Consider the following 27,564-nt stretch of genomic DNA (forward strand, 5'->3'; position numbering starts at 1 on the left):
TTTACTACTGAATTTGTGCTGTCTCAACAGACGAGAAAGAGATCATGGGCTAAGATCACCAAAGCTGGATTAATTAAAAATGTTGCCAAATTCAAGTTGCCATCTTGTGGTTTAAAATATTAACTCCTCTTCCCCACACCGAATAAGTCTCTAGAAATCACAGTTGTAAGAAAACCTTTAAAATTAGTTAAGTGATATCTTCCTTCAGGCTCATTTGCAAAGGAAGTTTTTTCATTATAATTATAAGTGGAATCTCATTGCAAAGTTTGTTTTAACAAAAATTCCACTAAAGCAAAATTATTTCCAAGTCCTGGCCACTGGCCCATAGTTAAATGTTCTCAGACAGATCTCCTTACAACAAAATCCACTACTGTGAAACATTTATTTACTACAAATGCCTTTCACAGCCTGTGACTAAGATAGATTCCTCCTCACAGAGCCAATCTGCCCTGAATTGGAAGTGAGGGCAGGTAAACACGGGCCTACCCATATAAGCTGCTCCTTAGTAGTAGTCCCCAAGCCTGATCTTACCCAACAGAACTAAATCAAGACAGCTCACTTATGGGTTTAGCTTTCACTTACCACAGTGTAATTGTGAGAACAGTAACAGTTATTGCAGATTAAAAGATACATGGTAAGCCTTTGTCCCCTCTTAATTGTGGCCACATAGTTACCACTAGTCAGCTGCTAGGGCTGAGGTCTCCAGTACCACTGTAACTATACCAGCAAGCCACCCGATGTACAGTCAAATTATACAAGCAAAAAAGAGAGAGCAAGAGCGTCTTTTTCCCAAAATAGGTTAAATTTAGGGACCTACTTAATTCGTGGCCAGATAAAGGAATTTTCAGAGCTAGATCATGGCACAAAAAGCTGATTTTGCAGGCATTTCCCAGTGCCCCTCCCCCTCACTGCTGATTGGCAGAGGCCCCACTGGGGAGAAGGGATGGGGGCTGGCTGTCATCTTGGCTGCTGGCTGCCCTTTACGACGCCCTGCCACCTTCCCCTCCTGGGTGGGTTCAGAGGCAGAGGACTGCTGGCTCCCACTGGGGTACCAATATTTTATTTTTATTAAGTTTGTTATTTTTTTTTTAAGTAAAATTGCTTCTCCATACAATTGTGGATGTTGTAGTTGCTGCAAAATCTAAGAAACCATGAATTAAGTAGGTCCCTAGTAGGGTTGTGCAAAGCTTCAATCCCCGATTCGATTTGGCGGAGATTCAGCCCGATTCAGTGGCCAAATTTCTGAATCCGAATCAAATCAGAGGACCCTTTAATCTCCCTGAATCAAATCAAAACCCTATGAAATCGATTCAGAGAGATCTGGACATAGACACAGCTTTAAATGTTTTTTCTACGTACCTCAAGGTACCAAGTGGCTCGTCAATGCTGTGATGCTGGGGCAGATCGAGTGTCCCCACAGAAGTGCAGGGGGCTCCTCAGCATGCTCAGCAGCAGACCTGGAAGCGGACCAGAAGCACTTCTGGTCCACCAGGAAATGCACTGGGTGGCCCTCCATGCCCCTCCACAGTGACCTATTTCATAGGCGTTAAACCATCTGACTTGGAGGGGTGGGAGAGAGGGTGTGTGGTCTCTAAAGCAGACAACATCATCTCACCTGCTCAAACAAGGTCATTGCAAATGTCTGGTGAGAAATGCAGTGTGGGGCAGTGCAGAAGTGAATTTGCATTAACAGGTTCTCCTAGTCCCACGAGAGAAAAAGTGAAATGTGTGCCTCCTGGGTCGGGGGGGGGGGGACACTTGGGTTCCCCCCGCTGCTGATCGCTGAGCTGGGGAGGTGTGGAGGTTGTGTCCCTAGCGTGCTTCCCAGTGGACCCGGTAGCGGACCGAAAGTACTTCCGGTCCACTTCCAAGTTCGTCAGTGGGCACATGGGGGGCCCCCTGTGTTCCTATGGGATGCTCCATCCACCCCAGCATTGCAGCATTCACAAGCTGTGCCTGGTACCTTGAGGAATGTAGAAAAAACATTTAAAGCTGTGTCTATGTCTGAATCACCAATTCTCTGAAACAGCATTGAATCTTCAGATTCGGATTTTGCCAAATTGAACTGGAGACAGTGATCGAATCACTGTCCCCGATTCAGGCCAAATCCAAATCAAATAGGGCCCTGTGAGGATCTGAAGGGTACTCACCTGGAACACGTCCCTGGCCAGGGGCATGGACCTCACCCGACCGAGACATCCACACTGTGGTGGGAACTGCCTATCCTCCCCCACCTGGCTTTACCACCTCAGCAGGTGAAGCAGATTGGTGCTAATCCACGGCCGGTGCAATATTTAAGGGCTGGGAACTGAGCAACAGGAGGCAGAGGAGGAGCCAGCAGGGAGTGAGAAGAAGGAAGCCCAGAAGCTGGAGATGTGGGAGTGAAGAGGAGGGTGTGACCACCTCTTCGGAGCCAGTGTAGGCGCCCCCTGCCCAGTTCCCTCCGGATTAAGGAAGAAAGATCGCACTTCCTCGGTGACTCCTCAGCTAGTTTAGGAGTGGGGAAGCTGAAGGACAGGGAAGACCGGCTCTTCTTCGGAATGCCTTAACAAGGGAGTTCCCGTCCTTGTTAAGCAATTGCACGCCAGTAATTAAGCCCAGCACAGCTACAAATTAGCAAAGGGCCCAGGCAAGGAAGAAGCCACAAACGAGCTGCAAAGGGGTGAGTGGAACCCCAGTTATATGGGACTGGATTTTTGTTTGCATCTTTCAAAAGAAAAGGAAAAAAGAGAAAGAGCATATAAAAGAAAAGGGGAAACCCTAAAAACAAATGAGAGAAAAATAAGGCATCATCTCCGGCTATTCCTTTCATCATCCTTTCTCCAAGGCTTCGGGTACTGAGGCAGAACCTAGCGGCTGATCCAGGTAGAGGCGAGTAGTCACCACTTTCCTTTCATTTACATCTAATTATTATCAAAGTCGTGGCAGGTGGGAAGAGAGGGCATCAAGGCTTCACTTGGACCGAGCAATAAAAGGGTTTCAGACCACCCTGAGGAGACTGGTGAATGTCAGTGGGGCATAGAGGCTCACGCCCTTACCCGATGACTACCTGACAGGCCCATTTCGCACACCCATAGTACCTAGGTATGTTGATTTAGCTAATGCAGTAGAAGTGTTCTTTTGGCAATGTAGACTATCTCCACTAGGAGGCTTAGCTTGATACCTACACCAAGCAGTCTGAATTTCCCTTTCTCATTCATCAGTGATAATCTCCCCAGAGAGAGAAACCCCAACCACTTCAAACTGGGACTTGGTTACACCTGTTTATCATAACCAGCACATACATGCCCCTCCAAGTTAAAACATCTTAGTGTGGTGATTTCTGTGCAGATTTGCAAGGCTGGTCAACCACCCATATGAATGTGTTACACAAACAGAATACTTACAAAACACTCAGCAGCATCATCCATGATGCCCAGCTGGAATCGCTGCTCATCCTGAAATGTTTTTGCAAGGGCACTGCGCAGGGCATCAGATGGCAATACTTTTTCACTGCTACACTGAAACTGGTTGAAGATACCCTAATAGAGGAGGGAAAAAAAAAGTCATCTTTGTGGTAAAAAAATATCCTTTTCCAAATTTGTACATGTTTTTAGGTCTAATCTATTTTAACTACTCACATTCTTATCTATAACTACATCCAATCCTTTTTAATATTATTAAATTCTTTTCTTCAGTGATACTTTATAGCAATGCATTCCAAACGATAAATATGCATTGCAATTCCTATTTACTGGTACCAAATTTCCCAGCTTTCAATTTTTCTCAAAATCCTCTTTGTCCTGAAAGTCAGCTATTGAAGGAGGCTGAAAAATACAGTCCCAAGACATGTGAAGCCTAAAGCCTGCTATATTGACTTTTATTAAAGGAAGATTTCTAAGGGACCATTTACAATAGACGTCCACTCTATTATGTGGGTTTGCTGCTGCTTCCTTTTGTTTTAGCATAACCAGAAAAATTAGACAGGAACAGCTGATTACTTTCTCTGCACTATTTCATCCTTCTTATTTAATCCCCTCTTTATACATTCCTAATATATTCTATTTCCTTCTATGAAAATCCTTCCATGACTCTAATAATTGCTATCAGTCTCAAAAACAGTGCTATTTCTACTTCCTTTTGGAAACAGTAAGACTGCAAATCATCCAAGTACTCCAGGTGAGGACATATCATTGGAATATGCGGTACACAGTGGCATAATATAATTTTACCCTATCTTTATTTTTGTTTATTTTACCTGCTATTGCACACTGAGCAACACTAATTAAATTCTAGGTACTGTAATTACTTTTTTCTCAGATGGCTTCTTTAACTGTAGTCTGGCAATCTGGATAATTCATTTCAATATGCATTATTCCTTTTGGTCTGTATTAGAGTTGATCAACAGTGAATTTCATTTATCAGCATGTCTATGCACCTAACTTTGAAATACCCGTCTCTAAGTATCTAACAGTTGTTGTCTCTCCCCCTTTAACTTCCTGCTAAAGGCTCCCTTCTACAAGAGAATAAAAATAATTCAATACAATTAATCATTCCCTTCTTTGGGCTGCCCAGGGTTTCTTATTTATTTCCAACTCTAAATAACTTGGGACTACTTGTCCACACTGCCAGTACTTAAAACAAAAATCACATTGCATAGATATAATAATGATGCTTTATTTAACTGGACCCTGGCTTGATGTTTCTGCCTTTTAAACTAGTCAAAGTGGAAGGAGAACATGCCTGGAACTGTCAGGCTGTGCTGTTTTGCTGAGCTGTCATCCCAACTAATTCCTGCGTGTTGAGCTGTAATGAGGACCTAAAATCATGTTGGTCCCTTTGCTACTCCTTGCCTCTAATTACAGACAGATTTCTTCTGGTACCCTGAGATGTTGCGTGTATGTTAAAAAATGGACTCTGTAACTTACTTTTTTCCTACTTTAATTACTGTTATTGGACTCGATGCTATTGTTAAAAAAATGACTGGGTGAAAGGGGATAAAACTGGCTAAGCTTTGCAGTTCTGGATGATCTGAGATAAAAAAAACTGTAGCAGAAAGCTTTTCTGTAAGGAGTAACAAACAGGTCCTAGTATATTACTCCTGCAAAGAGCCATTGGACATTTAATGAAAACTTATGCCCCCGTCCCAACTCAGTTCACTTTCCTTCTCTACCAAAGAGCAATCACGTTACTTCTGGAGAACACAAAGGACATTATTCAGTACAGAGGAAAGGGAATGAGTCACAGATGATTCATTGAAGATATCTAAAACTGGGATTCCTCCAGTGGCAAACAAAGATCTAGCAGTACAATATAAATAGAAGTGAAGAAGTAAAAAAGGTTAATTTGTCATTACAACTTATATACAAGGTCTACAGTGCATCTGCCTCCAGGTTCACAGCTTTTTTGTATGGCACCACAGCAGTTCCCAGCAGTGTCAACAGTTAGGTGGTACAGTAAGAAGCAGAAGCAGCAGCACGTTACTTCAACCTGCCTCTGCAGCATTTTTATAGATCAGGGGCTTCAGTGGGGCTTTTTGGTGCTTTTAGCTAAAGCTGATTCAATCAGCTATTACATAAAAGCGCCAAAAAGCTCCATTAAAGTGCCCAATCTATTCAGACGTCAGGCAAGATGCTGCCTCTTCTAGGTATGTACGGGGCTCAGTGTGGGAGCGCATCAAGTTTAAAGTAAAGCACCCTTTTTATTTTTATTAACATCTGCAAGCAGCCCACATCATGCTTCAAACAGGCTACTTAAGCACTGCCGAATGACAGACTGAATTATCCTATTTTTATCCTAGCTAGTCCTCTTGCAGTGCCATGTGGGCACAGTTACACTCCTTCCAGTTTAGTTGGCAGCCTGCTTGGAGCTGAGCAGTGTCTGAGGACATCAGTCTGGAGTGCTGTAGATTTAGAACGGACACAGTCTTAATAGTAGAGCTAATGGAATGAACCAACCTCCACAGGAGTTATGAAATACTATGAACTTCTGAAATTCTAGTGTGCAAATGTGTCTGTGGGAGTGTAATATTAAATAAAAGTCTCAAATCTTCTTGACTTCTTGATGTGTTCTTTACATTAATCTATGGCAATTGTTGGGTGATATAAAGCAGGTTCAATGAAAAAAAAACATCAAAAACAGTTGGTCTAATAAAAGATATCACATCTACCCAAAGATTCTTGCCTGCCTTATCAAAAACAAACATTTCTTAATTTTTGAGAATTGTTTTTCTGCTTTTCACAGGATGTTATCATTTTAAAAAATTATGCGCATTTCTAGATTTTTACATTTTGAAGATGCAGCCTTCACAGAAGAAACTAATCAACTGTTGAAGTTATTAAACCAGTATTGCAGAAAACTCCCAACTCAAACAATAGCAAGAGTTGTGAAATTTGTTACTCGCCACACCTAAGTCAAGGAAGTGATTCAATAGCCAAGGAACTGTAAGGAACATTTTAAATTCTGTATTAAGCAATAAAAGCCCCTACATATATGTTGTAGATTTGATCACATTCAAGAAACATTCTCAAATACCTGGGCCTGTCCTTAAATTCAATGCAAATGCAGTCTGGCACTGTCTGGGCCAGGCTGGAGTATAACTGCAATATAAATGTAGGATGACTATGACTGTAATTCTCTTGCATGCTGTGTCTAAGTACAGCATTTAAAGCATAACAATATTTTTAGTGGGCAGGGAGCCTGAGAAAATGATCCAACTGGGTCTTTGTGTTCTGGCAGAGCTTACCTTTTCTCCAAAACAGGACTGGAGCACAGCATGAGATGCAAGGGAGTGGTGTTTTCCTTCCTCTTTTTTACTTTAAAACTAGACAAATTAATTCTTACTCTTCCTAATCCCAGATCTTGCCCCCCCGGCTACACCTTTATCTTGTAAATTAATCTTTGCACCAAATCCAAGCCAGAATTCTGGCTGGCAGAAGGCAAGGAGCTGCTTTGCCAACCTCCTCCAAATTGTGGAAATCTCTCGTTCTCTTCTGCAAATTAAATAACTTTCTGATTTAAACTGTACAACCAAAATTACTCACTACTGCCGCCAAAACACTGTTAAAGCTTTAGAGAACAGACGAGTTATGTCCCTTTTACAAAGAAGGGAAAAATTTGCTGTGGTTGAAAGGCTCCTAAATTTAACTTGCAATCCATTCTGATACTTGGATGAACTTTAATTTTTAGCATGATGAAAACTGAAATCTTCTTTCATCCAAAGACTCTCCACTCTTCAGTGTTTGACTCCATTTTTAGCATGCCAGGGTATTCTCCTTGTTGTCAGTCACATCTTGGTCTTTGGGGGCCATTTCAAATCATCTTCCCACCCATCTCATTACCTGATACTTTTTTCCCTTGACATTCATTTAACACTTTCCATCTGCACAGCTATCATTAAAAAAAACAAAAAAAATCCCCAACTCCAAAAAACAGCTTTTTTTTCCTTCTATCTGACTAGATCAGCCTTCTTTCTGAATCCATCCTTCCAATAGTTCAGACTAAGGTGCACCGATAGAGAATTTTTAGGCCAATACTGAAGGCTGAGAGAATTTTTAGGCCGATACTGAGGGCTGATTTTTTAACGAGCCAGATTGGCCAATACCAATCCAATATGTAGCCAGGCAGCATGGAGAGCAGGGTCTGGTTGGTAAGTATGTTGTGGAGGAAGGGTGAGGGAGGAAGGAGGGGGGGCAGATTAAGGCCCCCGCAGTGAAGGAGGGAGTGGGGTGGCAGGGGCTGTATAACCAGGGCAGAGTGGGGAAAAGAGCTGCAAGCAGCTACGGTGGTGGGGGAGGCTCACACTGCTGCACGAACCCCAGGAAGGCATGAAGGACACGTGCCTCCAGATCTGTGCTCAGGGTGAGGGTGGGCTGCTGCTGTGGGCCTGGGCTGGGGCAGTGCTGGGCTCTTCCCAGCAGGGAGCTGTACTGGCTGCACTCAGGGCAGGCAGCAGCAGCGCTGGAAGTGGGGGCTATAGCAAATTGTGGGGGGGCTGCAGCCCCCCAAAGCCCCTCCCCAGCACTGCCACCACCCTCCCCAAGAGTAGTCCAGCTCAGCCCCAGCTGGGAAGAACCCAGAACCACCCCAGCCTGCACAGGCATCTCACCCTGCCCTGCATGCAGATCCAGGGGCATGTGTCCCCCATGCCCTCCCAGTGTGCACACAGCAGCAGAAGCCACCCCCCAAACAAGCTGCTCACAGCTCCGCCCTGGCTGTGCAGCGTCTGCCCCTGCACCTTCCCCAATCCCACTCCCTCTTGCACCGCTACGGCCTTGATCTGCAACTCCCATGCCTCCTCCCTCACAACAGACTTACCAGCTGGACTCAGGTGCTCTCCATGCTGCCAGGCTACACTCCTGTCCACCTGTGTGCTCTGCTGCAGCTGCATATATATGGGGCATTTATCAGCTACATCAGACAAAAAAGTCGATTGCCGATACAGTTGATTTTCCTTATATCAGTGCCGATCTGATATGGGAACAAGGTATTGATGCACCTCTACTTAAGACTTCTCCGTTAACATCAAGACAGAAGCTTCTCATCTTTCCCTCATCTGCCCCTCACTTCTTTTGTTTTAATATGTCACTACCTAAACACTCCAACAAATGAAGCCTGGATACCCTCTTTATCCAACGAATGTTATATGCTTTTTCCCACACCATCCTCCTTGCTCTGAAACCCATCCTAATCCAGTCCGTAAAACAAGGCTATTCCCCGGCTACTCCCACAAAACAAATCTAATGAATACCACTTGATTGTTTACAAGAGTCAGAAGCCAGCACAAAAGGCTGCTTACCAACACAGGTGACAAAGTACTGACTGCTTTAACAAAATAAGATATAGGAATTATTAGGAATTATACTTATAAGATAGGTAATTCAGGAGGTTATGGTTGCTGCTAATTTATCTGTAAAGCACATCATTTTTGTCAAAAAGCAATATTCTAACAAGCAGCTCTTTTATATGTTTGTTGATGTTCTACCACTTAAGTCACAGCCCCATTTGGAGCCTCATTCAGCCCATTCACTGAAACTACCTAATTTCTCAAATCACTTTAGGAATTTTTCTTAAATCAACACCTAATCAACAACCTGGCCTATAGTCTTTTTCATCCTGAAGGCAATAAAAAAAATATTATTGTCTTCAACTTTTACCTTACAAAACAATATTTCTAAAGAGAAAATTCTTCCTGCTTTTGTTGCACATGACAAAATTACTAATTGAACAGCCTTACTTGAATTTATCAATCAATGCAGCATTCTTCTTTGTGAACAACAAAAAACACTCTGTCCTACATCCTGGCACTACAGAGCTCCCAGCACAATCCCTGGAAGGAGAACAAGCTCTTTGTGGCATACTCAGTACAGAGGACGGATTTCCCTCCCCCCCTGCGCTGAGATAAACAAACACCAAACCAAAAGCCATGCACTAGGAAAAGCAAAGGAAGAAAAAAACACCACAGCAAACTTCAGCATTAATAATAAATCAGGAAGCTGTTTGTAGGTCATGGCAGCAATATTATACAAGGGAGCAAAAACATCTGGGTTCATACAAAAACCTGCAACTACATTACAGCATTTCAAATGTTTTACAGAACTAGTATCTGAGATTGCAGCTGAGGATCCCTATCTCCTATTTGCCTTTTGTCCTGGTACTCATGTAGAGTTACCTCTAAAAATCAGATGACTGTTTAGGCCTGGGGCAACATCTGAATTAATTCCATGAACAGAACCAAGTAATTTGACAAGAATTAAACACTATTTCAACAGCCCAAAGAAGCAAAGCAAAGAACTGTCTCAAACACCAGGAACAGGGGGATACCCAATTTGACAGACCAGAGGTCCTGGTGCTCCTTTAGTATGACCAGTATGGCCAGAGACAGTTCAAAGTTACAAAAATTATTCATGGGGTAACCAGCATATACACATACTAATTTATCTGTGTGTGTATTTATATGATAGTTTACCTTAGAGTCCCTTAAAAAGATTTCATAAAGTCATAGAAAAGTGTGAAAACTTAAGTCTTCCTTTCTTCCCATCCTTCCTATGAGCATGCAACAAGAGGATATGCATATTCTACCTCTAATATAACCAACAGGCTTCAACTCATTCTTTCTTGTTTTGTTATGCTCCTTTATTTTATAATTGTTTTACTTCAATTGTTAATACCTGGTTTCAAAATAGCAAACAATACAGTAATAAAATATAAAGTAGAAACCCTCAGGTGTTTATGCCTACATTATAGCGAATTGTACATACATTACAGTGAAGGTTTTCCTGCCACTACATGAGATAAAGTAGCATCATAACCAATGGCTGCAAGACAGTTTTAGTAGGCCAAAGTAGTAGGAATGTGTGAAACTTGCCCTATTCAATTCAGATTAGGATTCAGCCCGAATCAGGGACAGCGATTTGATTCGTTGATCTGGATCACTGTCCCTGATTCTATTCGGCTGAATCTGAAGATTTGATACCGATTTGGAGAATCAGCGATTTGGACATAGACACAGATTTAAAAGTTTTTTCTACATACCTCGAGGTAGCAGTTGCAGCTCATGATCTCTGCGATGCTGGGGTGCATGGAGCGTCCCACAGGAGTGGTGGGGAGGTGGGGGCTCAGCAGCAAAGTACTTCCGGTCCACTTCCGGATCTGCCAGGGAGCGTGCTGGGGGCCCCCCTCACTCCCTCCCCCAGCTCGGCAATCGGCTGCAGGGGGACCCCGGGTACCCCCCACCCTAGACCCAGGAGGCACCAGTTGCTGAGCCGGGGGGGGGCACAGCTGAACATGCTGGGGAGCCCCGTGCGCTTCTGTGGGACACTCCATCCATCCCAGCATCACAGCATTCACTAGCCCCCGCTACCTAGAGGTACGTAAGAAAAAACATTTAAAGTAGTCTCTATGTCTGAATCTCCGAATCTCTCTGAATTTCTTCAGATAACAAGGAATAACGGCCGGCCATAAGGTGTTGGAGAGTAGGTTTAGATTAGACATCCACAAGAACTACTTCATGGTCAGGGCGGCTAGGATCTGGAACCAACTTCCAAGGGAAGTGGTGCTGGCTCCTATCCTGGAGGTCTTTAAGAAGAGGCTTGATGCCTACCTGGCTGGAGTCATTTGAGCCCAGTTTTTCTCCTGCCCAGGCAGGGGGTCAGACTTGAAGATCTACAAGGTCCCTTCTGACCCTACTTCTAGGACTCTATGAAATCCATTTGGAGGGTTCTGATTCAAGTTGGATTAAAAGATTTGGCCACCGAATCAAATCAGGGACCAAAGCTTCACACAGCCTTAATAAGTAGATCCAAGTGCAAGACAATTCTTCAGCTTGTCTCAAACAAATTTCCAACATTCTGTTTTTCTTACGTCACAGAGCAACTGAAGACTGAAAAGATTCCTAAGGCCTCTGTGCAGACTTTGGACATTTTACACAGTATAAACACCACTGAAAAACTGACTGGTAAATTAAGAAACACACCAAGACTGGCTTGCATCAAAAGCAATCTCAATTTTTTATTTGGTTTTACCAAGTGCTGATCTCTTCATTTATACTTAGGTATGATTCTTGAGGGAATGATTTACTTATTCAAAACAGTTTGACAGAATCATAGATTCACAGAAAATTAGGGTTGGAAGAAACCTCAGGAAGTCATTTAGTCTAACCCCCTGCTCAAAGCAATACCATTCCCACATACATCATCCCAGCCAAGGTTCTGTCTAGCCAGGTCTTAACCTCCAAAGATTGACATTCCACAATCTCTCTGGGTAGCTTGTTGCAGTGCTTTATTACCCTCCTCATGAGAATTTTTTTCCCCAATATTTAACCTAAATTTCCCTTGCTGCAACTAGGTTGCCTTCCCCATTTGGTAATGGACTCAATTCCTCTTGCTGCTGACATGCTTGTAGTAAGAAACCCTTCTCGTTATTCCTCACATCCCTTGCTAGCTACAATTCCAAATGCATTTTGGCCTTCCTAATTTCATCCCTGTATGTCCAAGCAATACTCATTTACAGGTCTCCCTCACTTTATATGGTACATGCGTTCCCAGAAAACTGTGCATAAATCAAATTTGCATAAGGGAACCTAGTTTATAAGATAACAAATACAGATACGTTCCCACAGCAGTGAGTTATGGAGGGAGGGAGGCTGGGGCTAGGGACGGGGTGAGGGGAGGGGCGTGGCACAGCCCAGTGGCTGCAGGCAGGTGGCATTAGCCACCCCCAGGGCTGCAGCAAGGAGCAAAGCGCAGGGAACTGTTAATGGATGCAGGGTCAGGGAGCGTGGCTCTTACTGTTACATGCACCCCAGGAGGGCTGCGGGCAGGGGGGCTGTACCTTTTAGGTTTCCTTTTTGTGTTTTAACTCATTGAAGGGTTCCCTGCTAAGTGAATCTGGTCTTCTGCCACACTTACTATTCTCCCTGCACAGTGGGATGGTTCATTCCTACACCCTCAGTAAAGTTTCTTTAAAGTACAACCAGATCTCCTGGACTCCTTTCCCCCTCAGATGGGAAGGATCTCCTGGGAGTCCGATCAGTTCCCTGTGGGAGTCCAAGTCTGCTTTTCTGAAGTCCAAGGTCCTTATTCTGCTGCTCTCTTTCCTTCTTTTCCTCAGGATCCTGAACTCTTATCATCTCATGGTCACTGTTGCCCAAGTTGCCATCCACTTCTATATTCTCCACCAATTCTTCCCTGTTTGTAAGTAACAGGTCAAAAAAATCATGGCACCTGATTAGGATCTCCTTCTTCTCTTTTCCCCTGCCTGTCCTTCCTGAACACTTTGTAGCAGGGGTGGCCAATTACTTGGGCTGGAAGGCCACTTAATGAGTTATGGTGAGCTTGTGAGGGCTGCACGCACTAACATGCACACACGTGCGTGCACACACACACACACACACACGGTCCCTGCAGCTGGGGCTGGCACCAGAGCAGCAGTTAGACTGGGAGCATAAGCCTGCCCAGAGCTATAGTAGACCCTGGCCTGCAAACTCCAGAGTCAGCACCTGCCAGCCACTTCCACAACTGGGGGACAGGGCAGGGGCAACGCATAGAGGGTGCATGGGGATGCACATGCACCCCGAGAGTGCCGGTGCATGCCCTGTCAGGCTGCACTCCCTGTTTAGCCAGTGGGTAGGGGGGCAGGTGGGAGCACCAGTGTCTCCCCTGCAAGCACTGGCTGGGGAGCAGGGCTGCCAGCAAAAGTGGCCATGCTGCTTCCAGAAGTGGCCACAAGAGTTCTGGAAGTGGCACGGCCGCTTTTATGGTGAGAGTGAGATCAGCCGCCAAAAGACTGCCCCGCCCAGTGGGATCAGCCACTGGGGGACGCCATACCTGCAGACCCTCATTATATAAGTGGACCCTTCTCTGGTTGCTGAACCTGTTTTCCATTAATTATATGCATCGTTTTTCTTTTTCAGAAGATCTCTAATATCCCTGTTGAGCCAAGTTGGTCTCTTGGCTCCTTTCCACTTCTTGATTGTGTATCGTGTCAGAATGGCCTCTTTTTGAGCAGTGAGAATTGCTCCCTTGAGGAGGCAACATCGCTTCTGAACTCCCAAATTGTCCAGCTGCTGGTCACAGAGGGCCTTTCTAACTAGCCTCCTGAGTTTGTCAAAGTCTCCCCTTCCAAAATCTAGGACTTCTGTTCTACTATCTGGAATCCTAGCCTTCCGGTAGACAGTGAACCTAATCAGATTGTGATCACTGTCACCCAGAGTACACCCAATCCTCAGGTCCCCTACCATGTCCTCCCCTTTGGTAAGGACTAAGTTCAGAGTGGCTTTACCCCTAGTTGGTCCTTTGACAACATGCGACAGAAACAGGTCATTGACAGCTGCCAAGAAATTGGCTGACTTGCTGAAGCTGGCTGAATGGTCCTCCCAACAGATGTCGGGGTAGTTGAAGTCACACAATCAGGTCTCTAGTTCTGACTGCCTCAGTCAGTTCCCTGGAGAATTCCTGATCATTCTCTGCTTTTTGGGAGGGAGACCTGTAGTAGACTCGCACCATCAGGTCTTCCCCTCTCCTGATCCCTCTTATATCTTAACCCAGAGGCTCTCAAGGGACCCTTCCCTGAAGGGAGGAGTACTGCTCTTTCACACAGAGGGCATCGCTTCTTCCCAACTCAATCCCTCTTGTAGAGCCTATAGCCCTTGCTATCCACTGCCCAATTCTATGTATCGTCACTCCAGGTCTCTGTCAGCCCAATGAGGTCAAATTCCTCATCTACCAAAAGAAGATCCAGTTCCTCCTGTTTGTTGACCACACTTCCAGCATTCCCATGAAGTCACCTGAGTTCACCTCCCATCACTTCAGGTTTTCTGCTACTATGCGAGTATCTTAGGGCATTGGTGCTCACCTGGGTGTCTTACTACATTGATGCCCTCACCTGGGTCATCATGGGAAGAGGATTCATGTACAACAGTGGAACCTCCCCCCCTCCCCGAGACATGCCTAGTGGTGCCGATCTTCAAGAAAGGGAGGAGAGTGGATCCGGCTAACTACAGGCCCATTAGCCTGACTTCTATCCTGAGGAAGATCTTAGAAAAGTTTATTAAGGAGGCCATCCTTGAGGGACTGGCCCAGGCTAACATCCTAAGGGACAGCCAGCACGGGTTTGTTGCGGGTAGGTCTTGTTTGACCAATCTCATTTCCTTCTATGACCAGGTGACCTATCACCTGGACAAGGGAGAAGAGATTGATGTCATATATCTTGACTTCAAAAAAGCCTTTGATCTGGTATCCCATGATCACCTCTTGGCCAAACTGGCCAGCTGTGGCCTTGGCTCCACCACGATCCGCTGGCTGGGAAACTGGCTCCGTGGTCGGACCCAGAGGGTTGTAATCGATGGCAGTCACTCATCGTGGTGCCCTGTGACCAGTTGGGTCCCTCAAGGCTCTGTCCTGGGACCCATACTGTTCAACATCTTCATTAATGATGTGGACATTGGAGTCAGGAGTGGACTGGCCAAGTTCGCCGATGACACCAAACTTTGGGGCAAAGCATCCACGCCAGAAGATAGGCGGGTGATCCAGGCTGACCTGGACAAGCTCAGCAAATGGGCAGACGAGAACCTCATGGTGTTTAACACCGAAAAATGCAAGGTTCTCCACCCTGGGAGGAAAAACCTGCAGCACCCTTATAGGCTCGGCAGTGCTACATTGGTTAGCACTACAGAAGAAAAAGACTTGGGGGTCATCATTGACCACAAGATGAACATGAGCCTGCAATGCGATGCTGCGGCTAGTAAAGCAACCAAAACACTGGCTTGCATCCATAGATGCTTCTCGAGCAAATCCCGGGACGTCATTCTCCCCTTGTACTCGGCCTTGGTGAGGCCGCAGCTGGAGTACTGCGTCCAGTTTTGGGCTCCACAATTCAAAAAGGATGTGGAGAAACTTGAGAGAGTCCAGAGGAGAGCCACGCGTATGATCAGGGGTCAGGAAAACAGATCTTACGATGACAGGCTGAGAGCCATGGGACTCTTTAGCCTGGAAAAGCGCAGGCTCAGGGGTGATCTGATGGCCACCTATAAGTTTATCAGGGGTGACCACCAGGATCTGGGGGAACATTTGTTCACCAGAGTGCCCCAAGGGACGACGAGGTCGAACGGTCACAAACTCCTGCAAGACCGTTTCAGGCTGGACATAAGGAAGAATTTCTTTACTGTCCGAGCCCCCAAGGTCTGGAACAGTCTGTCAGCGGAGGTGGTTCAAGCACCTACACTGAACACCTTCAAGAGTAAATTGGATGCTTATCTTGCTGGGATCCTATGACCCCAGCTGACTTCCTGCCCTTTGGGCAGGGGGCTGGACTCGATGATCTCCCGAGGTCCCTTCCAGCCCTAATGTCTATGAAAAAAATCTATGAAAAATAAAGCCCTCCTCAGCAAGTTGGTGATTTTTGTAGAAAAGAGCCTCCTTCCTCTGCCTGCAAGGTGAATACTGCCTCTTGCATGTGGACCACTGCCATTGAACTGCATACCAAGGTCGAGGACTCTGAAGCCTACATAGTGACACCATCTCTGAAGCCTTTGGTTGACCTCTTCAGTGCACTCCTCCCTTCATCAGGCTCAGCCCCTGACTGGGAGAATTGAGAAGACCACTTGTGCTCCTAGTTTCGTAGATTTCATAGACATTAGGGCTGGAAGGGACCTTGAAAGATCATCAAGTCCAGACCCCTGCCCCAGGGGTAGGAAGTCAGCTGGAGTCAAAGGATCCCAGCAAGATAAATGTCTCTTAAAGGAGTCCAGAATAGGCACTTGCATCAACTCTGGTGGCAGTTTGTTACAGGCCTTGGGGGCTCAGACAGTAAAGAAGTTCTTCTTCATGTCCAGCCTGAAATGGTCTTGGAGGAGTTTGTGACCGTTTGACCTTGTCATCCCTTGGGGCACTCTGGTGAACAGGCATTCCCCCTAGTTCCTTAAGCTTCACCACTATGGTCTTGTGACCATCTATGATTCTCCCAGGGCTGTTTTTCACTGTGTCGTTGGTGCCCACATGGACAAGGCGCATGAGGTAGTGGTCCATAGGGCGGACTAGCTTAGGGATCCTTTCTGTAACATCTTGAACCCTGGCTCCTGGAAGGCAGCAGACTTCTTAAGTAAGAGGTCTAGATAACAAATGACTCCTTCTGTGCCCTGCAGGATGGAGTCTCCTATGACAATCACCCTTTATCGTTTCGTTGGTGGGGGCAGCTGTTCCTGTCCTGTTTGCAGTGCAGAGGACACAGATGCCCCATCCACTGATGATATGAGGGCTTCATAGCTATTGTGCAGGGCTATTGGTGGAGCAACTAATGTGCCTCGTGGCTTTGGGCCTGATGTGACCAACTTCTACCCACCATCAGTTAGGGCCAAAATGGCTAAATACCTCTCTACTCATAGAAAAAGTTGGTAAAGGCAAAAGACTTTTTTACCTACAACTACAGATAACCTTTTGGCTACTCATGTTTCCACATTCAGCTACAATTGTAACTGACAAACAGTATGACATTCATTGATGTTGCATCTTCACTTCTCTCCAGTTTCCTCCTTGGAAATTGTTTTTTTTTTTAAAAGAGTTCATATGGAAAGGTAAATATTGAGGCGGACAATGACTATGCTTGTAGTAATATTTATAAAGCAAGAAATCAAAATTAGAAAAAAAAAATAGGAGTTCAGCTTGAGAAGTTAAAATCTAGTTGTAGAACTCCAGGACAGGGTATTGATGGAGTAATTATACCTTGAAAGGTAAAATTCAAGACAGAAAAGTAAACATCCTCAAAACAGATAAATTAAAACCAAGTATACAGTAAATCTTCTGGTACAGTGGCCAGTAGGGATGCACCGACAGATTTTTGGGGCTGATACCGTTAGCTGACATTTAAGGAGGCATAACAATCTGATTTCCGATACAGCTACCTCCAGCTGGTAAGTCTGGAATGGTAGAAGGGGAGCGGGGAGGGAAAAGGCATGGGGGGTGGCAAATCAATGTCCCCCACTGTGAGGGAAGGGTCAGGGGCAGGCACTGCCCAAGTGGGGTGGAAGGGGGTGGGCAGAGCTTCAGCTCGTGGGGAAGGGATGTACATTCTGGGAGGGCATAGGGGAGTGTGTGGCCCACCCCAGATCTTTGTGGGGCAAGGCAGGGCAGGCTACAGCTGGGGTTGTGCGGGGCTCTTCTCAGTGAGGTCTGGGCTCAGAGAGGATGCCTGTGGTGCTGGGAGGATGCTGCATCCATCCCAAATTTCACCTCCACTCCCAGAGCCGCTGCCACCAGCCACCAGGTGCAGCCCCGCCTCAATGCCCCGCCTCCACCCACACACTGGGAAAAGCCAGGGCTGCACCAGGAGGCTGGCAGCAGCAGCATTGGGAGCACAGTGGTGCCAAAATTTGGGGTGGATACAGCATCCTCCCAGGTGCCGCCCCACCCCACCCTGCGCAGATCCAGGGGCCACATGCCCCATGCCTTCCTGTGGTGCAAGCAGCAGCAGCAGCAGCAGCAGCAGCTCCCCCCTGCCCCCTCCCCAGCCACAGCTCTGTCCTCCTCCCTGCACCTGCCCTTGCCCCCTCCCTCAGCACAGGGGGTACTGATCTGCCCCCCCCAATACCCCTTTCTCTCTCCTCCCCTTCCACCACACCAGACTTACCATCTAGAAGCAACTCTCCATGCTGCTGGGGTCTGCTCCTCACTCCCTGAGTGCTGTGGTGAGGCTGTGTGCAGCACGGGCATTTATTGGCCAAATTATAAGCCCCATTGGGCCAATATCCAATACAGCCAGTTTTCTTTATATCAGTACCAATCTGATATCGGACCAATGCATCAATGCACCTCTAGTGGCCAGCATTTAAGCAGATTCACTTTTTTTTCAAAAAGTCTTCTGCCAACGTTAAACTAAACATAACACCATGTACACAAACTGGAGAAGAATTCCAAATCTCTCCAAACTTAATTGTCCTTGATTTTATTCCAGCTTTTTACCTTAAGAGCACAAAAGATGCAAGAATCTCCCATGCATTTGTGTGTTGTGATCTGTCGAAAACTGCGACGGAAAATATCTAGGTGCCAGAGAACCTATAAAAAAGAGAAGCAGAGGTTATTTTTTATCAATCTCCAGATGGAAATCTTGCATAAGACCTTTGACTAAAGTTAAATGATGCAAATATTTCCAGAAATCATACATGTCATTGAAACTGCTTGTACACAAAGCATACATTTTTTCTTATGGAAGGTGGAATTTTCAGCTTTATTGCCCAACTACAATCATTCATACATATTAGTTTACAAGCCCTGGTGTCCAACAGGACATCCCTGTTCATGTATTTCCCCATATATAAGTTTGTAATTTTCTTGGTGACAGTTCAGATTGTATGATGAATTTTACATAAAAGTCACAGGGAAGTCTTCAATCCTTTTGCTGTGGAATCATTCTGCCGTGTGTGATGGGCAAGCCCAGACCAGTGCGTTGAGCTGAGAGTTCTAGGGAGAGAAAGTGGTAGTGCAACATTTTATTGCTTCCAAACTCTTCTGCCAATTTATTTCAGGAAGTATTCACAGTCTGCAGCACACCTGACCTTGCATTCTGGAATAAGATTAAGGAAACCTAACTGATGGAAAAATGTACAGCCCCCAAAATGATACAATACAGGTTCCTTCAAGGAACAAGGACTTCTTCATCTAGTGAGTCTCCCCTGAAAATTGTACAGGCCAACAACAGAACCAGGCAATATCTCAGGGCTAGGTACCCTGAGATTATAAATCTAATTCTACTGCCTTACTTGCAGACCTATAAATTACTTGCCATTTTTCCAGTACCTCATCCCTTACTCCTGCACTTTCTTTGGAAGAACTAAGATACTATTTAGGTATGAAGAGGACTGAAATGACTAACTGGCTCTTGCAGGTCAAACAACTAATCGTGTCAGCATGACAGGTGATTCCACGATAAAAATTAGTGTGTTTATGCACAACTGCTACCAGCAATGTCGCGATGTATATTTTTTCTTAGAACCAGGAAACATAGTATTGATTATCCTGTTTTAAGGGTTCATACCTGGGTTGAACTTGTATGAGCAACAACTCTAGAGAGAGTTGGCTCCTAGCTAGTACAACAGGTTTTCTCCCCAACTCTGACAAACTGTGTGCTCTTGGGCAAGTAACTTAACCTCCATGTCTGAGTGTTCTCAACTGTAAAAACAGGATGATACCAATCTTTGTAAAGTGTTTTACAATACTATGATTAAATGACACCATGTGACTAGTATTATAAGTAAACTTTGTTGTTATTAGGTAGCTTAATTTCAGTTGACACTAATTGGGCCCAGCCCTAAGCATCCAGCATGTTTTTCAGTAGGCAGCACCATGAGGCTGGTTTATCCAAAAAAAAAAGTCTGACCAATTTGCTGTGACACATTCCAGTGAGAACAGGAATTTTCACACTGGCGTTTGACTGACTAAATGCTTCCCCAGCCTAAACATGGGGATTGTACATTTTCCTTTGGATCACTTGCCCAGGACAACTGGCTGGAAAAGTTTGCTGATCCTTTTTTCTTTTTTACCAGTGCCTAAAAAGCATTTCCAGCCCAATTAGTAAGTAATGAATTTAAGAGCAGAGATGTTAGTTATGATCTGTACAGCATCTCAAACTTCACAATTTAAATTATCATTTGCATTTGAGATGTACCCCTTCCTGAAAGGCTGTGTAAATCTTTGGAGCTCCTGATGAACTGCTAAATTATTGAAAAGCTGCAACAAACTGACTGAAGAGGAGAAAATAATGTATTTAGAAAATAGTACTCTAAAAGTTTTCAATTTGACAATAAAGTCTTGTAGTGCCTTCCAAATGTAAAGAGAAATTGCTTGCATCAAAAGGAGCAGCAGACAGTCTCTCAGATTTAATTTATACTTTATCAATGTAACTTTTCAACAAAAATATCCCAAAACTTTAATGTAACTGTTTTGGATGATGAACAGAATGAAATCAGTTCATTGCAATCAATACCTTGGTTCTTAAATTCCACTTCAATGCCATTGGTAATTTTAAACATCCATTCTCTCTTGAACTAGAGTTAATGATTAATGTCAAATGCTGAGCCCTGGGACCTTAAGCTTTCAGAACTATATTCAGCACCAAAATGTTCTTTAGATAGCATGCAGTAGTAGCATGACTGAGGGAGGTGACCAGTGCCGCTGTCCAGAGCATGGAGCTATGATACTAGGGTAGGCAACGGTTTTTGGCTGAAGTGCCCAAAAAACCACAATGCCTATCTTAGAAGGTACCATAGTGCCGACATACCGGAGCCTGGAGCAACTTTTTGCAGTCTCCTGGCTGCGGCCAGCCACCCACAGACACCAGTTTGCTTGCAGCAGGGCTTGCAGCCTCCCAGCTGCCTGTTGGGAGCAGCTTAGGCTCCATGGCCGGCAGGAGCTGCTCAGAGCCAGGCTGGCGGTGGTGTGCTGAGCAAAATGGCCTTGCATGCCACGCTTGGCACATGTGCCGGGGGTCGCTGACCCCTGTACTAGGTAGTTGATACTAGGTAGCTGCTACGCTGTTGTGACAAAAAATAATTTCAAAATAATGTACATGAATTTAAAGTTCTATGCATTTTGTGACCTAAAAGAAACTAAAAATAATGGTATATAGTACTGGAAATCTCATTTTTCCACTGCTAGATTTCAATTGTGTTCAGCCATGGTATTTGATGGGATATTAACCCTGCAAACTATTATTATTCTCCCATCTACATGACAATCTGGAAATGCCAACTTAAATGTTGTTCCCATAGTGCTAACCAAAAAAACCTAGAGAGAGGAATTTTGGTGCAAGAGAGAGAGGTAGTCAGCCATATTAATCTGAAGTCAGGCAGAAGGAAGGGCAAGATGGCATTTTAGAGACTAACTGGTTCAGAAAGGCATAAGCATTCATAGACAACAATTTAAAAAGAAAACAAACCTCATAGCATCTAGTGAAGTCAGCTGTCACCTAAAAAGTTTATGCTTCTCTGAACCAATTAGCCTCTAAGGTGCCATCCTACCATGCTGTCTGCTGAAAGACAGTATAATCTAAATAGACAAGACAGGGAAAGGGTGGAAGGAAGACAATAAATAGCTCCTTTTTCCACATGGGGTAGGGGTGGGGTACAAAAAAACCTAGGCATAGAGAAATCAAGCAACTTGCCCAAGATTAAACAGAGATTCTATGGCAGCACCAGGAACCATATCCATGTCTCCTGAGTTCCAGTCTAGTCCCTTAACCACTAACAACTATTCTAAAAGTACACTACTTGGTCTGAGACTAGAATTTAGCATATCAATTCTTAAACCTCAGGCCAGTAAAATCATCCATTCTTGATCCACATAAAAAGTAGTCATATTAAATTACAATTATATTCAAGTTAAAACCACACTAAAATTTCATGGTGGACCATGAATCAGTTACAGCCCGAACACAAAGAGAACCCCTCTCAACCAAAAGAGTTGAACCTCTAAAGACTGGTATTCATACTGCATAGAGGCCAAACTCGAAGTTTGTATCACCCACACCGGTCTGCTAACAGCTTACGTCTTGATGTAGCTTTCATCTGGAGGAAATACTTCCTCCTTACAGACTTGAAGGTACAGTAACTGACCTCATTTCTTGGTCTCAGATGAGCATAGAATGACAGTTTCATATGAACTATGAACTTATTTCACTCAACTCCCACCTATAAGAAGTCAGGATTTTCTCATTAAGCTATAAGCCTCTAAAATAATTCAACAGTCAAAGTTGATTGTACAAACCACACACAGGGGATTTAAGAGTGAATATTGTTACCATTACAAAAAGCCTGTTTCTTTTAAGTAGTTAAATTTGTTTCAGGTAACAAAACCTATTAGAAATTCTGCCATCAGTTTAAAAAAAAACATTTTTTTCTATTTTTAAGAAAATATTTTTCTTCTCTTGTAGCAAACAAGAAGGAAAATAGATCAGTTATATCAGGGAGGTGGAAAACAGATTATTCATCAAATGCACCAAGTAAAACTGAAAATAAGAAAAAGAAAAAATAGGTTTCTCCTCTAATACTTCAATTATAGTAATTTTAATTAAAAAAAACTCAAATGGTACTCCTTTAACATGCTTCCATCTTAGAGAGTCCAGGGCTTCTGCCCTGTTACGGAATATAGTTAATGTGCACCACAAAATGGAACTGTATTATATTTGGGTCAGGAAGCAACTGTGATGCAAGAATCCCCTAACTTGGTTGTGCCTGTTGCATAGAGAGGTCTGAGAAGAATAATTTAGCAATAGTAGTGATGTGAAACAGGGAAAAGAAATGACAGACACAAACTGTATTCAGCATCCTTACCTGTAACGCACTATTCAGAAAGCAGCTGTTCTGTCCTGGTTCATTGCTGAGACCCTTACTGGGTGCTATGGAGGTTGTATTGCGTGGAGTAAACATCCCCTGAACATTGCCCCTTCCTACAGAAAAATAATTCCTTTTCCAAGACATCTTTCAAAATTTAGATGAAAATATAAAAGCTTTGTATTTGACTGAGTCTCTCACTGAACTGGGTCCTTTCTTTTCTTTACCCAATCCAAAGAACTACAGGTTACAGCCAATCACAGTTTAAACAAAATTTCTTCTTCAATTGGGACACAAGAGGCTCATAAACTAGGCATATACTATTTGTTTTTGCTTTGTTTTAAATCCAGCCAAGGGTGTTAACATTCATCTGCAATTCTGTAGGAAAACACCTCTTTCACAGGCTGAAATCAAGGGTTGTAAAGGGAAAGAATCCACAGTCTTTCAAGCTCAGTCATTACACTGTTACATTCTTTTCTGAACAGGCAGTGACTTAGTAGAACACTCCTCAAGACAGCATAATTGCTGAAGTCCAATAGGCTTCAAGGACAAGTAAGCAAGCAAGCAAAAAAAAAAAAAAAAAAAAGACTTCTCATAATCCTTTTTGTAATCCTCCTGCAGAATAATGAGCAAAATCCAACTAGTAAAAGAGTAGATATACCAACATCAAAATACAATGTTTCAGCTCCCTTTCAATTGTTTCTATCTTGAGTAATGACAAAGTCAGCTCTTCCAAATTAGAAAAAGTAGAGATCTCAGAACTTCTTAAAATAAAAGCACTTCTCTCTGAAGTAAAAACTTTTCAGTTACAGTTCTTCTAACTCTGTGCAGATCTTTAGAAGTTTCTTCTCCTGTTCCTTCTTTTTCAACTGGAATGCCCAGCCGTGCCAGAAAGCTTTAGAGAGAGAAAAATAATCAAAGGCTTGCGTCATTTAATTACTCTCTTGGTTTTGTGGTGTTCTGCCAAGACCAGTGTTGCCTCACCTCCCACTATATACAGAGCCTTTTGAGACAAAGCAAAAAAAAAATACAAACCTTTTCCCACACCCTAAAAAATGAAGCAACAAAGAAAAAAAAACCCCAGAAATGTGGATTCATGTCTGAAGGAAGCTAAACTGAAATATGCTAGAAAGCTGAAGAAGGTAGTTCATTTATAAGCCACGTACATATGAATAGGATATAGTATGTCACTTCTTACACATAACCTTGTAGTATCAAATTAAGCAATTACTAACAGATCTTGAAGTAAATTAAAAAGTAATAAGTACATTTGTATATTTATGGTATTGCATACATTTGTTGATACACTAGAAGTGACACTTCTCCACCTTGGATTTGGGCTTCTCCAGCAGCATTAAATATGGGTGAGAGGGCATGAAGATGAAGCTACATTTCTTCCTTGTGGAATTACAGTCCAGGACCCCTCGTCAGAACAATGCATCCATCCCACTTCTTTATCTACAGAAGACGACTGTCATCTACAGCATGAGTTATTCAATCCAGATGGGGTAGAAGCCATCCTCCAAAAGATACTGAAGGCCTACAAATAAGAACAAAAGAGCTGTTATTTGGAAATTTCGAAAGTGACGTTTCCACATTTTAGGGCTAAAGTGATTTTTTAAAGTGTGAAAAACTGCCATTTTGTCTAAACATTTCATCCTGACCCAGGTGGGAAGAACACCTGCTTCAGTTCTGCAGAAGCACATATGCTAAGAACTTATTTCTACAAGTGTTTTGTCATAAATTCTTACAAAATCATTTTACCTGTATTCATGTCATAGATTATCATTATACACAGTGTGAAAATCACTGTTAAGTTTTTCTACTGCCAGTCCTGGGGGTTAGTAGTTTCCCATTACTTGTACATAACTTAGAAATTGAAACCATGCAGAACTGGCAAATGCAAGTCAAAATGCTTTAGCTTATGTCTGAAGAAAGAATTATTACCATAATAAGAAATCAGCAACAAAAATCATATTAATGAGCGACAGGGGGAAAAAAAAAATCAATTCATGAGTCTAAAAAAACAAAAACAAAAAAGGAAAAGAAAAAAGAAACTGATGGTGGACAAGAAGGAGTAATTCTAGCTAATGATCCTCCTTAGATGACTAAGAATGTATCTCTCCATTAATTATAAATCCCTTTTTTCCTGTCAAAATGTTGCTAGTATTTTGCAACTATCTACAGAAAAAAGCTTACTTGGAGCAAGACCAATTCCCTTCTAACAGAGATTTTTGCTTGTATTTATTAAACTTATTTGGTGCCATCAGAAGTACTCTGCAAAATTAATTAAAACTCAACACCACTGCCAGGTGCACAAATAAAATCTGTCTTTTATACAGGACTAGTCCCAGTTCTCAGTGCCTTGCTGTAACCAATAAACTATACTCTTCTGGAGAATTTACATACATAGAGTAACATTATGCCAGTTGTGCAGCATTCCTGAATGCTGAATGATACACAGGAGTTATTTCAGAGCAACTTCAGACACTAATCCTCATCTTTTTGCTCAAGATCTTAATGAAACATGACCCAAAACCACATGGCGGGGTAACTCACAGCTCAGTTTATGGATCTTTGTAGATCAACCCTGCTTGTGAGAAATCTATTAGCCAAACCTGAGCAACAATAGAGGAAACAAAATATTACCTGGAATGACTAAACTGTGCTGTAATCCTCAGAAAAGTAAGTAAAGCAAGGCACCCTTTCTCCTCCTCCTCACGTTCCAACCTTCTATACTGTTAATGGTTTGCAGAGTGACATCCAAATACACAAAAAGCCAAGAAATTCTATAAGTGAGTGTGAGAAACACTAACAAAAATATTTTGTGGACCTTTGTTTTAAACCATTAAGTATGTCTTAGCTCAGAAGTTTCTACATCCTGCCTCAAGGTGGTTTCACATTTAATGTATTCAGCGGTTTCCAGATTAAGGACTGAGTCAATAAATAAAAGTATTTCATGCTAACTACTAAAGCTATATGATCAGCCTAGGACCAAAGAGCAGAAACAGAGTCCAAGCTTGACATGTCAGCACAATAAAAATTCTGCCAGCTAAATGAGGTTCTATCAATACTTATGCAATCTCAAAGCCATCACTGCATTTGCAAACATCTAGCCACTAATTTACTTGTTCTTTCAGAAATACGAGCTTTACCAAGTTACCAGAAACAAGAAAACAATAAGGCTAGGACAGAAGTTACACATAAACTGGTTTAAGTGATGATCAAAACCTGGTTTAAACCTGGAATGGAACAAAAGTTCTGTTCAAGTAAACCAGTTTCAAAATGGCCGAAACTGATGCAAGATAAACCTGGTTGAATGTAGTATCAGACTTAACTGATTGAGGTAAGACTGGTTTATGAATCTTCTGTCCCAGAACCCTTCTTGGTTTAAGTTAATTCAGAGTCCCCCAGCATCCCAGCATGCTTTTCAGCCCTGGACTGGGCTGGGCTGTCTGCTCCAGAGAGCAGGGCTGACCCCGCCACTCTGCTACCTAGCCTGAGAAGGGCTGGGGCATGGCTAGGTGCCAGTCTGAATGGCCCCCTGAAGCAAAGGGGGAAGGGAAGGGGTTTATTCCCCACTCCTTCCCCTCTCCCCAGGGGACCCCAGCCGGGGTTTGCCTGACCAGGATGGAGCAGCCCCCGTCAGGCATTCCTCCGCCACCTCACACAAGCAGCTGGGAGCATGCCAGCCCTGGTAGCAGCCTCAAGCAAATGGGGGACAGAAGGGGGTTTAATTCTCCCCTCCCTCCACTGTCTCACTAGCATGGACCCCAGCTGGGATCTGTCCAGCTTTTCCCCCCTGCTCATAACTCAGCCCAGCCCAGTATCCCCAGAGCTCCCTCCAAGCCAGAGGGCAATCCCACTGCAACCTTCCCAGCTGCCAGGGCCAGGTTTTCAGTTGGGGTAGCCCAGGAACAAAGGCCAGATTAGGGAGAAGGAGGGGAACAGAACAGCCCTAAACCCAGCTGGGGACACACATGGAGGGATGGTGGCAGTGGCTCCATCCAGGATGCAAGCCCACCAAGCAGAGGGAACCTGGCTGGGGCGGGGGGCAGGGAAGAGGCTCAAGTGTGCTGATGCTAGCCCAGAGCAGAGCCGAGCCAAGTCACGCATGCAACTGGGGAAGCAGCTCCAGCCCGACAGCCCCTGCTGCCCACTGGAGAGTGGCATCCGGGCCAGCCCTGGCTACTGCTGCAGTGTGCCACAGCATGGGCTTACCCTCTCCGCCCCAAGAGCTATCACCTGCATCCCCCAGGCCACCAGGCATGAGCTGGGTGAGCGCTGCTGATTCAGGCACAAGGCATTACCCTTCTGGCTTTCCCACCACCACCGCTGCTGCCATCTTTCTGCCCAGCAACCGACCACAGTTTGGCAGAGGTGCACTGATACATCAGTCTGACATTGGATTGGCACCAATATCAAAAAAATTGTCTATATAGGAAGTTGGCCTGACATGACCAATTATTTGGTCGATAAATGGCAGTGCAGCACATAGACAGTGAGGACCACACCCAGCAGCGTGAAGAGCTGCAGACATCTGTTAAGTCTGGTGTGATGAAAAGGGAGGGACGGGGGGGGCGGGGGCAGATCAAGGCCCTCCTGCGGAGAGGGAGAGAATGAGACTGGGGCAGGTGCTGCCCGGCTGGGGTGGTGGGGGAGTGGCACAGAGCTGCAGCTCATCCGGGGGGGGGGGGGGGCACCACAGGAAGGGAAAGGGGCGGCTCTTGCCACTGCACATCAGTCATCTGGGATGGCATGGGGAGGCG

The 27,564-nt window shown here is 44.3% G+C and overlaps 1 protein-coding gene across 8 annotated transcripts in view; it reads right to left on the bottom strand.

Moving 5' to 3' along the window:
• Positions 1–27,564, bottom strand: part of USP54 (ubiquitin specific peptidase 54) — a 208,976-nt gene that overhangs the window by 64,727 nt on the left and 116,685 nt on the right. For 7 of the 8 annotated variants that reach the window (XM_090057217.1, XM_090057222.1, XM_090057215.1 and 4 more), the window contains 4 exons: positions 24,090–24,335; positions 22,796–23,690; positions 18,432–18,524; positions 3,387–3,521 (listed from right to left, as the gene is read on the bottom strand). In XM_090057217.1, coding sequence (XP_089913343.1) covers positions 3,387–3,521; positions 18,432–18,524; positions 22,796–22,942 — 375 coding nt within the window. In that variant the 5' untranslated portion in view covers positions 22,943–23,690; positions 24,090–24,335. The remainder of the gene's footprint in view (positions 1–3,386; positions 3,522–18,431; positions 18,525–22,795; positions 23,691–24,089; positions 24,336–27,564) is intronic. The other variant, XM_090057221.1, reaches the window with a different exon arrangement.

This window comes from Crocodylus siamensis, chromosome 7 (assembly GCF_052110815.1).
Source record: "Crocodylus siamensis isolate JL-2025a chromosome 7, ASM5211081v1, whole genome shotgun sequence".
NCBI classification, from domain to species: domain Eukaryota; kingdom Metazoa; phylum Chordata; order Crocodylia; family Crocodylidae; genus Crocodylus; species Crocodylus siamensis.